Source organism: Sapajus apella, unplaced genomic scaffold, assembly GCF_009761245.1.
Source record: "Sapajus apella isolate SASKATOON/1434 unplaced genomic scaffold, GSC_monkey_1.0 scaffold201, whole genome shotgun sequence".
Lineage (NCBI taxonomy): Eukaryota > Metazoa > Chordata > Mammalia > Primates > Cebidae > Sapajus > Sapajus apella.
In genome coordinates this window covers 281,348-294,738 of record NW_022437141.1, presented here as the reverse complement: position 1 = coordinate 294,738, position 13,391 = coordinate 281,348, and the positions used below count along the sequence as shown (strand labels likewise).

The following is a 13,391-nucleotide window of genomic DNA, read 5'->3' as shown; positions in this document are numbered from 1 at the left end:
TTCATCCCGAAGAGGGAGAACTGCTTGGTAAAGAATCACTCCTTTTCTGCAATTATATAGGCAGTAGGAAATATAATAATAATCAGCCGGGGTCTGTGGCTCACGCCTGTAATCCCAACACTTTGGGAGGCTGAAGTGGGTAGATCACCTGAGGTTAGGAGTTTGAGAACAACCTAGCCAACATGGTAAAACCCCATCTCTACAAATAATACAAAAAATTAGCCAGGTGTGGTGGTGCATGCCTGTTATCCCAGCTACTCAAGAGGCTGAGGCAAGAAAATCGCTTAAACCCGGGAGGTGGAGGCTGCAGTGAGCCAAGATTGCGACATTGCACTCCAGCCTGAGTGACGAGCAAAGCTCCGTCTCCCAAAAAAGAAAAAAAAAAACACAACACTCCTCCTCTGTCAATGAATCCTACTCAAACATAGTCACTGGCCCCTAGGATTTGGCCATCAGGCAAAATGAGTGTCCAGGACTTCACGGCAACAACCAGCGGGTACCCTGAAAGACTGATCCTCCTTCAGCCTACTTGGATGGCTCTTCTGTGAAGCTATGGACATCTTTCGTAAGGCAGGCTTTCCAACTGCCCCAATAATCTTTGAAGCATTAGTTGTGAAGTTCCCATATAACAAAGTTACAAGGAGTTTACATACCGACTTAAGTCTAGTTACTCCTCTGGGCATTTGAGGGAGACAGCACTGATCCCATTTTCAAGTGAGGAAACTGAGGAACATAGAGTTTGTAGGATTTGTCATAAAAGCACAACACAACACATCTGAAAGGGGAGAGCTGAGGAGGAAGTTGAAAGTCTGGTTGGACAGTAGATGAACAATAGACTCAGCAAGAAAATGACCAGTTTGGCCTCATCATCAGTATTTGGCCTCTGGCCAAGCCAACCAAGTGTGGCAGCACACACAGAAATAGAGCTTGGCGCTCCTAATTTTCAGTCCTGTGTTTTCCTTAGATAACCAGGAGGCCATTAATAAACCAGTTTTATTCCCAATTTTTCTTTTTTTTTGAGACGAAGTCTCACTCTGTGGCCAGGCTAGAGTGTAGTGGCCTGATCTTGGCTCACTGAAACCTCCGCCTCCTAGGTTCAAGTGATTCTCCTGCCTCAGCCTCCAGAGTAGCTGGGACTACCAGTGCCTGCCACCACACCTGGCTACTTTTTGTATTTTCTTGCTGTTTTTTTCAGTAGAGATGGGGTTTCAACATTTTGGCCAGGCTGGTCTTAAACTCCTGACCTTGTGATCCGCCCACCTCGGCCTCCCAAAGTGCTGGGATTACAGGTGTGAGCCACCATGTCTGGCCTATTCCCAATTTTTCTTAGCAAAGAATTGAAAAGCTTGTGGGTCAATCTTAAAAATAGTAAGTTTCATTTATAAATATTATAAATGAGTAACAAATTTCTGCTGCTGGTACAGTATTTGCCACTTAGTAGCATCCATTACTTCATAATGGGCCAAGCACCTCACGCCTGTAATCCCAGCACTTTGGGAGGCCAAAGCGAGTGGATCACTTGAGGTCAGGGGTTCGAAACTATCCTGGCCAACATGACGAATCCCTCTTAATCTTCTGTCAAGAATTTAATGGGGGACGATCCTAGACACTTTTACTTCATAATGATGAATCACAAGTGTCTAGGATCGTCCCCCATTAAATTCTTGACAGAAGAGCCAAAAAGATCATCTTTACAAACCTTTTCTGCTCCTGTAACTATTTAACTACTACCAAGTTAGTTAGCTTTTCTTAACTCTTATCTCTTGATCAGTGTAGAACCAACATGCCGTAGGTCAAAAATCAACCCACAGTAGGAATCAAGTGTACTGATGCTTCAGTTAGGAGTAAGTGGTTCCAGTTCTGGATTGAGAACTCTATTCAATGGTGATCCCTATTTTGTAATCCAGTTGTAACACGTCTGGGGAGCAGAGGGAAACAACAGCTAATGCTATGGAATTGTCACGCCAACTAAAAAAAAATTAATAGGGGGACTTCAGTTCTGGAATACCTTTCTTTTTTTTTTTTTTGAGACAGAGTCTTGCTCTGTTGCCCAAGCTGGAGGGCAATGGTTTGAGGTTCACTGCAACCTCCACCTCCCAGGTTCAAGTGATTCTCCTGCCTCAGCCTCCTAAGTAGCTGAGATTACAAGCACATACCACCACACCCGGCTAATTTTTGTATTTTTAGTAGAGATGGGGTTTTACCATTTTGGCCAGGTTGGTCTCGAACCACCGACCTCGGGTGATCCGTCCGCCTCAGCCTCCTAAAGTGCTGGGATTACAGGCGTAAGCCACTGTGCCAAGTTCAGTAAAACTTTCAAGATATTTACTAGAAAGGCCAAAGGCATAGGAATGTTCTGACCATCTGTAACTGATGAGACTCATCACAAGGTACCCACAAAATTCACTGCCAGTCACCCTGCTATGTCAGAGCCTCTCCTACTTCAGAGCCTACCTAGGCATAATTTTAACTAACATTTTAGCAACAAAACTTTTATTTGAACATATCCTTGAGCCACAAATCTCTCTGGATTTAGATTTCAAGCAGTAGGAAATATGATGGTTTAATCTGCAATTCAATAAAAGAATTTCACTTCAAACTTGAATCTTTAAGAAGCTGCTACAGCTATAATGTAAGGTTAAGAATTTATTCTTTCAAAGCAGGTCTCCTCAACTCCTAAATGCTACATATATGAAGTAGATAAAAACTGCAGCTTCTATTTTGATAGCATTTAGGATCTACAGAAGTGGTCTTTCAATTATTTGGAATTTTAAAAAATAGAGGTTACCTAGTAACAATGCACCAGTAGCACACAAAATACTCTTGATTTTGTTTAGTCTGTGGGAAAAAAAATTCTTTAAAGATTCTGTAATCTTACAAGATTACACTGGAATTACTATAGTTCATTTTTCCCTCTAGGAGGGCAGCCATTTCTCTAATAAAAGTTTTGTAAAAGTTAACGCTCAGATTTCAAAATCCAAGCAGATGTTGATGAAGCACACGAAACAGGCCACTCCATTTCTATTTCTGAGCCGCAGCGACTCTGACTTTGTGCCCCAGCCCTGTAGAGGGCAAAACCTCATCCCTTTGGTGTAAATTTTCAAGAGAAGTGGGACAGCACACTTTAGGCGTTTCACCAGGAGGCTGGCGACGTGCTAGGTCAGGTTGTCCGGAGAATAGGGACTGGGTGGGAGATATTCTTGAGGGCAAGAGCCTCAGGGGCCTCCAGGCACCGGGCTCGTGAAGGTTTCCAAGTGCCCCTATCTGGCTGGTCCCAGGGGGAATTAGTGGTTGCTACAGTTAAAGAGGGCTGTGGTTTTTCGCACCCCGGGCGGCGAGATGGCGCTTTGGTGTACGCGAGGTAAGGTGGGTGGGTGCACTGGGATCTCCGCCCTCGGAGCCTCCGGCTGACTGCCACACGGGAGGGACGTGCGGCCAGACCTGCGACCTGCGACCTCCGCCCTCCCCCGCGGCGCCAGCCTCTGGAATCTGGCGTCGCCCCCACCTCGCCAGTCGAAGTGGGAGTCCCGCTCGGCGGGGCCTCGCCGCCATACCCAGGCCGAATGGGGGTTGGGAGGGAAGTCGGCAGAGCTCGGCCTCAGCATCCGCGCCCCTGTGGAAGGACGGCAGAGGAGAGCCGTTTCACCAGCCTCTCCTCTGCTGGGGTCTCGGGAAACACGCGGTAATTACCGAGGAACCCCACACTCTATGAAAGGCGAGGCTGCGGGGCTGCCGGGACGGTTTGAGGACCGGGCTCAGCCGGGGAGACTCCAACCTTCACCCTCCCTGGCCCCCGGTCCCACTTCCCGCTGTCTCCCGGCGCCGCCACTTCAGGCAGCCCACTCGGCCCGGCCTCTCCCCGCGCCCGGACCACCCCCCACGGGGTGCTCTCACTGCGCAGCGAGTCCCTCCGCTGCCTCCTCCCAGCCCAAAATGGCGGCGATGGCCGCCGATCTTCTCGTCGCCTTCCTCAAAGGCCAAGGATCCCTCCGCTCCTACTGCCCCGCCCATCTCAGCCGGATCTATTTTCCGCCCCGTAAAGATTAACGCCATCAATGAACTCTTGGAGTTCGGACAAGGCGGGTCCAGTTGTGCCTCCACACAGCTAATCGTTGACAAAAGTGAGAATATTGGCAGATGACTTCACCAATCAAAAAAAGCAGCGGTGCGCGCGCGGGCTGCCCCCCGCGCAAGGGTAGATGGGTTTTGGAATCTTGGGTGTGGCTGTTGACGTGACAGGCGTTTGGCCCGCTTTTCAGGCTAGAAGAACTACAATCCCCAGCACGCACCGCGCGTCCAGGCTATCTCCTCCCCCCATCTTAGTTCCCTGAGCGGCTTGACCAGAGCTGCTGCAACTGCAGCAAGAGGTAGGGCTCAGGCGTTGGGAATTGCACCGACAGGCAGTCGCACAGAAAGATACACAGATGTAGTGGTGTGCATAGCCCTTGACAGCGAAGAATAGGTTAGTTTCACCTTTGCAAAACCTCTTTCCATGACTATTTCACCTATTCCAAGAAATCCATCCTTATTCCAGCTCGGTTTCCCTCCCAGCTGCATGTAGCGCGAAGACTTCTTTCCCCTTTCCTCCATTTCCCTTACTGAGAGGAAGGAGGGAGGCAGGCCAGAACCTTAGAGAAAAAGGCCTTGACTCCAGGCTTGGCCCAGGTCTCAGCTGTGCTTCTAGCCTTTGGAGCCCAGCTTGGGGAGAAGATTGGGGATGCAGGACTGCATCAAGATTGGGGATGCAGGACTGCATCAAGATTGGGGCCCCTGGAGACAGTGGGAAGGGACTCCTGAGCTTGCCCCGTGTTCTGTCGCCGCCGCAGCCCCGCTGCACTCCAGCCTGCCCAGGCAGTCTCCTTTCCGCTTTGGTGGTTGGCGGAACAAAGCTTACACCTGGCTTCCTGGCTGCCAGCCTGGGCCTTGGTGATTTCCAGGAGGACATGAGCCCTGGTGAGGGACCCGAGCAGCAGGACTGGGAAGATGGCCCCTGAATCCCATGTGCCCCCTTGCTGGCTGGAGGTGTGAAACCCAGTAGTGGAGGCACCCTTCCGGGGCCTGCATTTGAGGATGAGGGTATGAAGGGCTGGGGTACAAAATGGCTGCCGCTGCCTGGGGAAACAATTCTGGGCGCCACCACACCCGGCTAATTTTTGTATTCGGAGTTTTCCTGAGAACGTTCCTTCAGGACTTGGGTTTCTGTTGTTGTTCAAAACAGGTGTCACTAGTTCCAGGCATCTGCAGAAAGATTTGAAACGGAAGATGATGGCCACTCCGAACCAGACTGCCTGTAATGCGGAGTCACCAACAGCCCTGGAGGAGGCCAAGGTAAGCCCTGCCCTCCTGCCCACCCGAGTACCCTGGGCATGAATCCCACACCTGACATCCGAACTTCTTGTATCAGATGTGTTGGTAGATTTGGAAAACCAGTATTTTGATGAGTCCCTACTATGCACTAGGCAATTAGCCGGAATCCCAGTCTATGCTGTTACGAAATGCTAGTAACTTGCCGGGTGCAGTGGCTCATGCCTGTAATCCCAGCACTTTGGGAGGCCTAGGTGGGTGGATCACCTGAGGTCAGGAGTTTGAGACCATCGTGACCAACATGACAAAACCATGTCTCTAATAAAAATACAAAATTAGCCTGGCGTGGTGGTGATCCCAGCTACTTGGGAGGCTGAGGCAGGAGAATCGCTTGAACCCAGGGGGTGGAAGTTGCAGTGAGCCGAGATTGCACCATTGCACTCCAGCCTGGGGGACAGAGCAAGACTCCGTCTCAAAATGTCCTAGAAAAAAAAAAGGCTGGGCGAGGTCAGGAGTTCTAGACCAGCCTGGCCAATATGGTAAAACCCTGTCTCTCTGTCTCTACTAAAAATACAAAAAGGTTAGCTGGGCGTGGTGGCATGCACCTGTAATCCCAGCTGTTTGGGAGGCAGAGGCAGAAGAATTGCTTGAACCTGGGAGGTGGAGGTTGTGGTGAGCCAAGATCACGCCACTGCACTGCAGCCTGGTGACAGAGCAAGAATCTCAAAAAAAAAAAAAAAAAAAAAAAAAAAATCCTTTCAGATAGGAAATATTTCGAATTCCCAGAAGCTAAGGTTTTGAGACCTGAAATACCTGTTTTCCAGAATCATGCTGCCTACAAGCAACAGACTCAGGGTTTAAATGTAGGGCCTTCTGACAACAGAACCTTGCCTTGACCTCAAGTCCAAAGAGGGTATGGAGGGACTTGGTTGAATGTTTGCATTTTGTCCAGGCTAAGAACCAAGTCTGAAGCAAGAAGAAGAGTTTCTGGTTCATAATTTGGAATGGGCCCAGGCAGACTATTCACTTGTGACCAGGAGTTCAAGACTAGCCTGGCCAACATGGTGAAACCTCATCTCTACTAAAAATATAAAAATTTGCTGGCGTGGTGGCACATGCCTGTAATACTAGCTACTTGGGAGTCTGAGGCAGGAGAATCACTTGAACCTGGAATGCAGAGGTTGCACTTAGCTGAGATATACCACTGCACTTTAGCTTGGGTGACAGAGTGAGACTCCATCTCAAAAAACAAACAAGCAAAAAAAAACACAACAAAACAGGCCATGAGATTCAGATGTTTCAGGTAACGGAGGCAAGGAAAATTAAAAAAAGAAAAAGAAAAGAAACAAAAAACAGGGCAGGCACAGTGGCTCACGCCTGTAATCCTAGCACTTTGGGAGGCCAAGACAGGTGGATCACTTGAGGTCAAGAGTTTTAGACCAGCCTGGCCAACATGGTGAAACCCCATCTTTACTAAAAAGTAGCTGGGCGTAGTGACAGGCACCTATAATCCCAGCTACTCGGGAGGCTGAGGCAGGAGAATTGCTTGAACCCAGGAGGCAGAAGTTGCAGTGACCCGACATCACACCATTGCACTCCAGTCTGGGTGACAGAAAGAGACTCCGTCTCAAAAAGAAAAAAGAGGAAAAAAACCCTGAAATTAGCCAGGCCTGGTGGTGCATGCCTGTAATCCCAGCTGCTTGGGAGGCTGAGGCAAGGGAATCACTTGAACCCAGCAGGCAGAGGTTGCAGTGAGCTGAGATCATGCCACTGCACTCCAGCCTGGGTGACAAAGTGAGACTCTGTCTTAATAATAATAGCTTGGAATGGAGGCAGCGGGTAGGATATAACCTGCGAAAGGGGAGAGAGAAAGATCGTATCAGACCCTCAGAGGATGCCCCTTTCCAACCTGGCGATAGGAGCCTATGCTTGTTCTCTCACTACCCACCCTTACCTATTCTCCCTTAGTCCATGACTTCCTGTAGATGAGCAGGGAGCTTAGGGCAGGGGCCAGAGAGCTTTTGACCCACCCTGCCTAGCCCATTCTGTGTTTTCTGGATTGACTGAATTCGGAATTCATGACATGTCAGGGCTACACTGTTCAGCAACGTCACACAGCTTATCCGTAGCGGTCATGGTAGTAGAGGGCCAAGTCTTCAAGAGGGAGGGAGCAGGTAGGGTCGGGGTGTCAGGCTTGCTTGGATGAGGGGGGAGGATCCACAGGGCACTTTTACTGAGGGCTGGGAGCATGTGACTGATTGTGCACACCAACAAACCACTCTGCCTTGGCATCTTAGTGGCCTTGCCTCTCCCAGGTAGGGCAACAGCTCTGTCTCCAGCCAGTGGTGGAGACAAGGGCTATTGCTTATATTTGGTGATCTTCCTGCAGGTGAAGTAACACCACAAACCCCACATACACACACACACACCCCAACATACCTCCTTTTCCCTGAAATTCTCTTCAGGGTCTGCACAACACACATGACATGTTTCTGGCTCTTTTTTTTTTTTTTTTTTTTTTTTTTGAGACGGAGTCTTGCTGGAGTGCAGTGGTGCAATCTTGGCTGACTGCAACCTCCACCTGGGTTTAAGGGGTTCTTCTGCCTCAGCCTCCTGAGTAGCTGGGACCACAGGCGCGTGCCACCACACCCAGCTAATTTTTGTATTTTTAGTAGAGGTGGGTTTCACCATGTTGGCCAGGATAATCTTGATCTCTTGACCTCGTGATCCGCCTGCCTCAGCCTCCCAAAGTGCTGGGATTATAGGCATGAGCCACCGCGCCCAGCCATGCCTGGCTCTTAGGGCTGCATACAACACATTCCTCAATACACACCCCATGTGTACGGACCCATGCTCACATGTCGGTGAACTGTGTTGCGTATTACTCAACAACATACCAATGGTAGTGGTTATTATTAGAAATCGCCCAAACCACAACCTTAGAGCAACTCATTCCCCATCTCCCACACCCAGTACTCCCACCCTTCCCGCAGCAGAGATAAACAGATGCCCTGAACATACACTCTCTTGACAGAGCCTTTCCACCTCTTAGATAAGTTCTGGAACTCTCACTGCAGACTAGAGGCTGACCCTCCCTGTCCTTGGAGAGGAGCTCTTTCCTGCCATTCATATAGGAGAGTGATACCAACTACCAACTTGTGCCTGGAATAAATATGTTCTATATCTTATTTTATTTTGTTTATTTTATTTTTTGAGACAGAGTCTCATTCTGTTGCCCAGGCTAGGGTGCAGTGGTGCAATCTCTACTCACTGCAACCTCTGCCTCCCAGGTTCAAGCGATTCTCCTACCTCAGCCTCCCAAGTAGCTGGGATTGCAGGTGGCTGCCACCATGCCCAACCAATTTTTTGGTATTTTCAGTAGAGACAGGGTTTTGCCATGTTGGCCAGGTTGGTCTCGAACTCCTGACCTCACGTGATCCACCCACCTCTGCCTCCCAAAGTGCTGGGATTACAGGCATGAGCTACCGCACCTGGCACGCTGTATCTTATTTACCACAGAAAGATAGAGAAGGAAGTCTTATTTTCCCTTTTTTTTTTTTTTTTTTTTTTGAGATTCCAGCTCTGTCACTCAGGCTGGAGTGCAGTGGCGCAATCACGGCTCACTGCAGCCTCAACCTTCTGGGCTCAAGTGATCCTCCCATTTCAGCCTCCCAAGTAGCTGGGACTACAGTTGCTGACCACCATGCCTGGGTAATTTTTTATTTTTTATTTTTTATTTTATTTATTTTTTTTTTTTGAGAAGGAGTTTCACTCATGTTACCCAGGCTGGAGTGCAATGGCGCGATCTCGGCTCACCGCAACCTCCGCCTCCTGGGTTCAGGCAATTCTCCTGCCTCAGCCTCCTGAGTAGCTGGGATTACAGGTACGCACCACCATGCCCAGCTAATTTTTTTTTGTATTTTTAGTAGAGACGGGGTTTCACCATGTTGACCAGGATAGTCTCGATCTCTTGACCTCGTGATCCACCCGCCTTGGCCTCCCAAAGTGCTGGGATTACAGGCTTGAGCCACCGCGCCTGGCCAACCTGGGTAATTTTTTGTAGAGATGGGGTTTCGCCGTGTTGCCCAGGCTGGTCTTGAACTTCTGGGCTCAAGCAATCCACCCACCTTGGCCTCCCAAAGTGCTAGGATTACCTGGATGAGCCACTGTGCCTGGCCAGCAGTCTTATTTCCCATTATCTTTTGGATCTCCCTATCTTGTAAGGTTTAGGTCACTTAACAGATATTTACTGAGCACTTCCCTTGGGCTGCGCATAGGGATACAGTGGTGAGTTGGTCAGACAAGATGCATTCTCACAGGAGCAAGACAGATGTTAAATAGCCATATGTTAAATGCTATGTGCTAACTGTGTGACATGATGGAATCACTAGGGAGGGGAGCTGGAGAAGTCTACTTTAGGTAGGGTAGTCAAGGAGGGCCTGGCCTCCCTGAGGAAGTGACATTGGAGCTAAGCTCTAAAAGATGAAAAAAGGCGGCCAGGCACGGTGGCTCACGCCTGAATCCCAGCACTTTGAGAGGCCAAGATAGGTGAATCACCTGACATCAGGAGTTTGAGACCAGCCTGGTCAACATGGTGAAACCAGTCTCTACTAAAAATACAAAAAATTAGCTGGGTGTGGTGGCGGGCACCTGTAGTCCCAGCTACTTGGGAGGTTGAGACAGGAGAATTGCTTGAACCTGGGAGGAGGAGGTTGCAGTGAGTTGAGATTGCATCACTGGACTCCAGCCTGGGCAACAGAATGAGACTCTGTCTCAAAAAAAAAAAAAAAAAAAAAAAACACTCACGCACAGTGACTCCTGCCTATAATCCTAGCACTTTGGGAGGCTGAGGCGAGCAGATTACTTGAGGTCAGGAGTTCCAGACCATCTTGGCCAACATGATGAAAGCTCATCTCTACTAACATACAAAGCAAAAAATTAGCTGGGTGTGGTGGTGTGCTCCTGTAGTCCCAGCTACTGGGGAGGCTGAGGCAGAAGAATTGCTTGAACCCAGGAGGTGGAGGTTGCAGTGAGCCGAGGTGGCGCTGCTGCACTCCTGGGTGCAGAGCAAGACTGTCTCACACACACACAAAACAAGAAAAAAGTCAGCCATGCAAACAGCTGGAAGCAGGATCAGCAACATAATTTGTGGGGCCCAGTGCAAAAGGGCATCTTGTTCAAAAATTATTAAAAAGTTAAAGACAGTGGCCAGGTGTGGTGGCATGTGCCTGTAGATCTAGTTACTTGGGAGGCTAAAGCAGAAGGATTGCTTGAGCCCAGGAGTTTGAGGCTACCTACAGTGAGTTATTGTACCACTGCATTTCTGCCTGGGCAATAGAGTGAGACCCTGTCTCTAAAAATAAGTTGTGTTTTGTTTGTTTTCTTTTGTTTTGACATGGAGTCCAGCCTGGCCAACATAGTGAAACCCCATTTCTACTAAAAATACAAAAATAAGCGGGGCGTGGTGGCACATGCTTGTAATCCCAGCTACTCAGGAGGCTGAGGCTGGAGAATTCGGGAGGAGGAGGTTACGGTGAGCCAAGTTTGCACCATAGCACTCCGGCCTGGTGCAGAGTGAGACTCCATCTCAAAAAATAAAATAAAAAAATAAATATTTGTTTTTGTTTTGTTTTTTTGAGATGGAGTTTTGTTCTTGTTGCCCAGGCTGGAGTGCAATGGCATAATCTTGGCTCACCGAAACCTCTGCCTTCCGGGTTCAAGGGATTCTCTTGCCTCAGCCTCCCAAGTAGCTGGGATTACAGGCCTGCCCCACTACACCCAGCTGATTTTTTTGTATTTTTAGTAGAGACAGGGTTTCTCCATGTTGGTCAGGCTGGTCTTGAACTCGCAATGTCAGGTGATCCACCCGTCTCGGCCACCCAAAGTGCTGGGATTATAGGTGTGAGCCACTGTGCCTGGCTTTTTTTTTTTTTTTTTTTTTTTTTAAAACAAAAAGTTTAAGACAAGGACAGCATGAAGCCAGGTGCAGGGCCTCTGTGGGACTGCACAGGTCACCTGCTCATGAAGCCAGCTCTGTTTGAAAGTTAGGTTTTCTGAGAGGAGGGAAGAGCAGGTGCCATTTGGGCTTCTGATCAAGCACATGCATCAAGATCCATCTTCTATCCCAGTTTTCTCCTTCCCCTACTTTACTCATTTGGACAGTATTTATGGAACTCCTACTCAGTGCCAGGTATTATTCTAGGCATTGAAATTACAGAGTGAAACCCACAGGCAAAATTTCTGCTGTCACCATGAATTTACTTGGGGAAGGCTGGGGGACAGACAGTAGACAGGTAACTTTGTAAACAAATGGTTGCAAAAGGGTGAGGGGCTAAGAGTGACCAAGTTGGCCGGGCGCAGTGGCTCACGCCTGTAATCCCAGCACTTTGGGAGGCCGAGGTGGGTGGATCACGAGGTCAAGAGATCGAGACCATCCTGGTCAACATGGTGAAACCCTGTCTCTACTAAAAATACAAAAAATTAGCTGGGCATGGTGGTGCGTGCCCGTAATCCCAGCTACTCAGGAGGCTGAGGCAGGAGAATTGCCTGAACCCAGGAGGGGGAGGTTGGGGTGAGCCGAGATCGCCCCATAGCACCCCAGCCTGGGTAACATAAGTGAAACTCTGTCTCAAAAAAAAAAAAAAAAAACAAAGAGTGACCAAGTTAACTGAGTGTGGGAAGGTTGGCTTCACGCTGGGTAGAGAGGGAAGGGTTCCATCTCCAGGGACAGGCTGTCTGATCCATCCTTCTTCCTCCTCTCTCTCTTTAGACCTCTGGTGCCCCAGGGAGCCCCCAAACACCCCCTGAGCCTCATGACTCTGGTGGTTCCCTGCCCCTGACACCCCGGATAGAGAGCCACTCAGAGGATGAAGATCTAGCTGGGGCTGTTGGAGGCCTGGGCTGGAACAGTAGGAGTCCCTGGACCCGGAGCTCAGAGGGCTGCTCAGCAGAGGCCGTACTGGCCCGGAAGAAACACCGTCGGCGGCCGTCGAAGCGCAGACGGCACTGGCGGCCCTACCTGGAGCTGAGCTGGGCTGAGAAACAACAGCGGGATGAAAGGCAGAGCCAGAGGGCGTCCCGGGTCCGAGAGCAGATGTTCGCCAAAGGCCAGCCCGTGGCCCCCTACAACACCACCCAGTTCCTGATGAATGACCGAGACCCAGAAGAGCCCAACTTGGATGTGCCCCCTGGGGTCTCTCACCCAGGTTCCAGTGGGGAGAGTGAGGCCGGGGACAGTGACGGGCGGGGCCGAGCGCACGGTGAGTTCCAGCAGAGGGACTTCTCTGAGGCTTACGAGCGCTTCCGCACCGAGAGCCTGCATGGCCGCAGCAAGCAGGAGCTGGTGCGAGACTACCTGGAGCTGGAGAAGCGGCTGTCGCAGGCCGAGGAGGAGACCAGGAGGCTGCAGCAGCTGCAGGCATGCACAGGCCAGCAGTCCTGCCGCCAGGTGGAGGAGCTGGCCGCCGAGGTCGAGAGGCTCCGGACCGAGAACCAGAGGCTTCGGCAGGAGAACCAGATGTGGAACCGAGAGGGCTGCCGCTGTGACGAGGAGCCGGGTACCTAGGGGTGCCCCCGAGCCTGGTGGACACAAAGAGAAGGTCTTATTTCATGCACACTCAGGTCAGCTGGGTCTCAAGGAGGCAGGTGGCAGATGAAAACCACCCTCAACACCCTGCGCCCCCTGAGAACAGCTAAATCGATTCAGACTCCCACCTCACCATTTTCACAGTTGGTTCTTCCATGTCAGCTTACTTTTACAGAGAAATTAAATGGTCTTGGTGGGACCAAATGGCGAGTGTCTAGGATTGATTTCACTTGGGCTGTTCTGAGAAACAAAACATTTGCTCCATAGAGGTCTGAGTGGAGCCCCAGTCCCCGCTGCCCCAAGCCTGGCGTGCCAAGGTCTCCAGGTTACCTGAATCCTGCTCTGTAGGTGTTGGAGCAATCAGGCTGCATGGAAGGTTTTCTAGATGGGAGGGAGCTCAGTCAGGGGCCCCCAGTTTCGGCCAGATCACTGTGAGGAGCTGCAAGCTTTCCCTAGAGGAGAGAGAGCAGGGGCTTTTGGAGAAGGGCCAGGCCCAGGGGTT

General features: G+C 50.2%; 1 protein-coding gene across 4 annotated transcripts; it reads left to right on the top strand.

Annotated features, from left to right (window-relative positions):
• The first annotated feature begins 2,603 nt into the window (after positions 1-2,603).
• HEXIM2 (HEXIM P-TEFb complex subunit 2) lies at positions 2,604-13,097 on the top strand. 4 transcript variants are annotated; one of them, XM_032269961.1, is made up of 3 exons: positions 2,604-3,361; positions 5,219-5,328; positions 12,074-13,097. In XM_032269961.1, exons 1-3 carry the CDS (start codon positions 3,340-3,342, stop codon positions 12,866-12,868), a joined length of 927 nt encoding a protein of 308 aa, XP_032125852.1. In that variant the 5' UTR covers positions 2,604-3,339; the 3' UTR covers positions 12,869-13,097. The 4 variants fall into 4 exon arrangements, with proteins under 4 accessions (XP_032125852.1, XP_032125855.1, XP_032125854.1 ...); XM_032269964.1 differs by having other exon boundaries at positions 2,604-3,682; XM_032269963.1 differs by lacking the exon at positions 2,604-3,361 and adding an exon at positions 4,207-4,367.
• Positions 13,098-13,391: the final 294 nt, after the last annotated feature.

Excerpts from the sequence above, each read along its gene's own strand:
- HEXIM2 (XM_032269961.1), top strand. The coding sequence starts at position 3,340 with ATGGCGCTTTGGTGTACGCGAG. Across the intron at positions 3,362-5,218 it reads GGCGCTTTGGTGTACGCGAG|GTGTCACTAGTTCCAGGCAT; the intron begins GTAAGGTGGGTG and ends TGTTCAAAACAG. Across the intron at positions 5,329-12,073 it reads CAGCCCTGGAGGAGGCCAAG|ACCTCTGGTGCCCCAGGGAG; the intron begins GTAAGCCCTGCC and ends CTCTCTCTTTAG.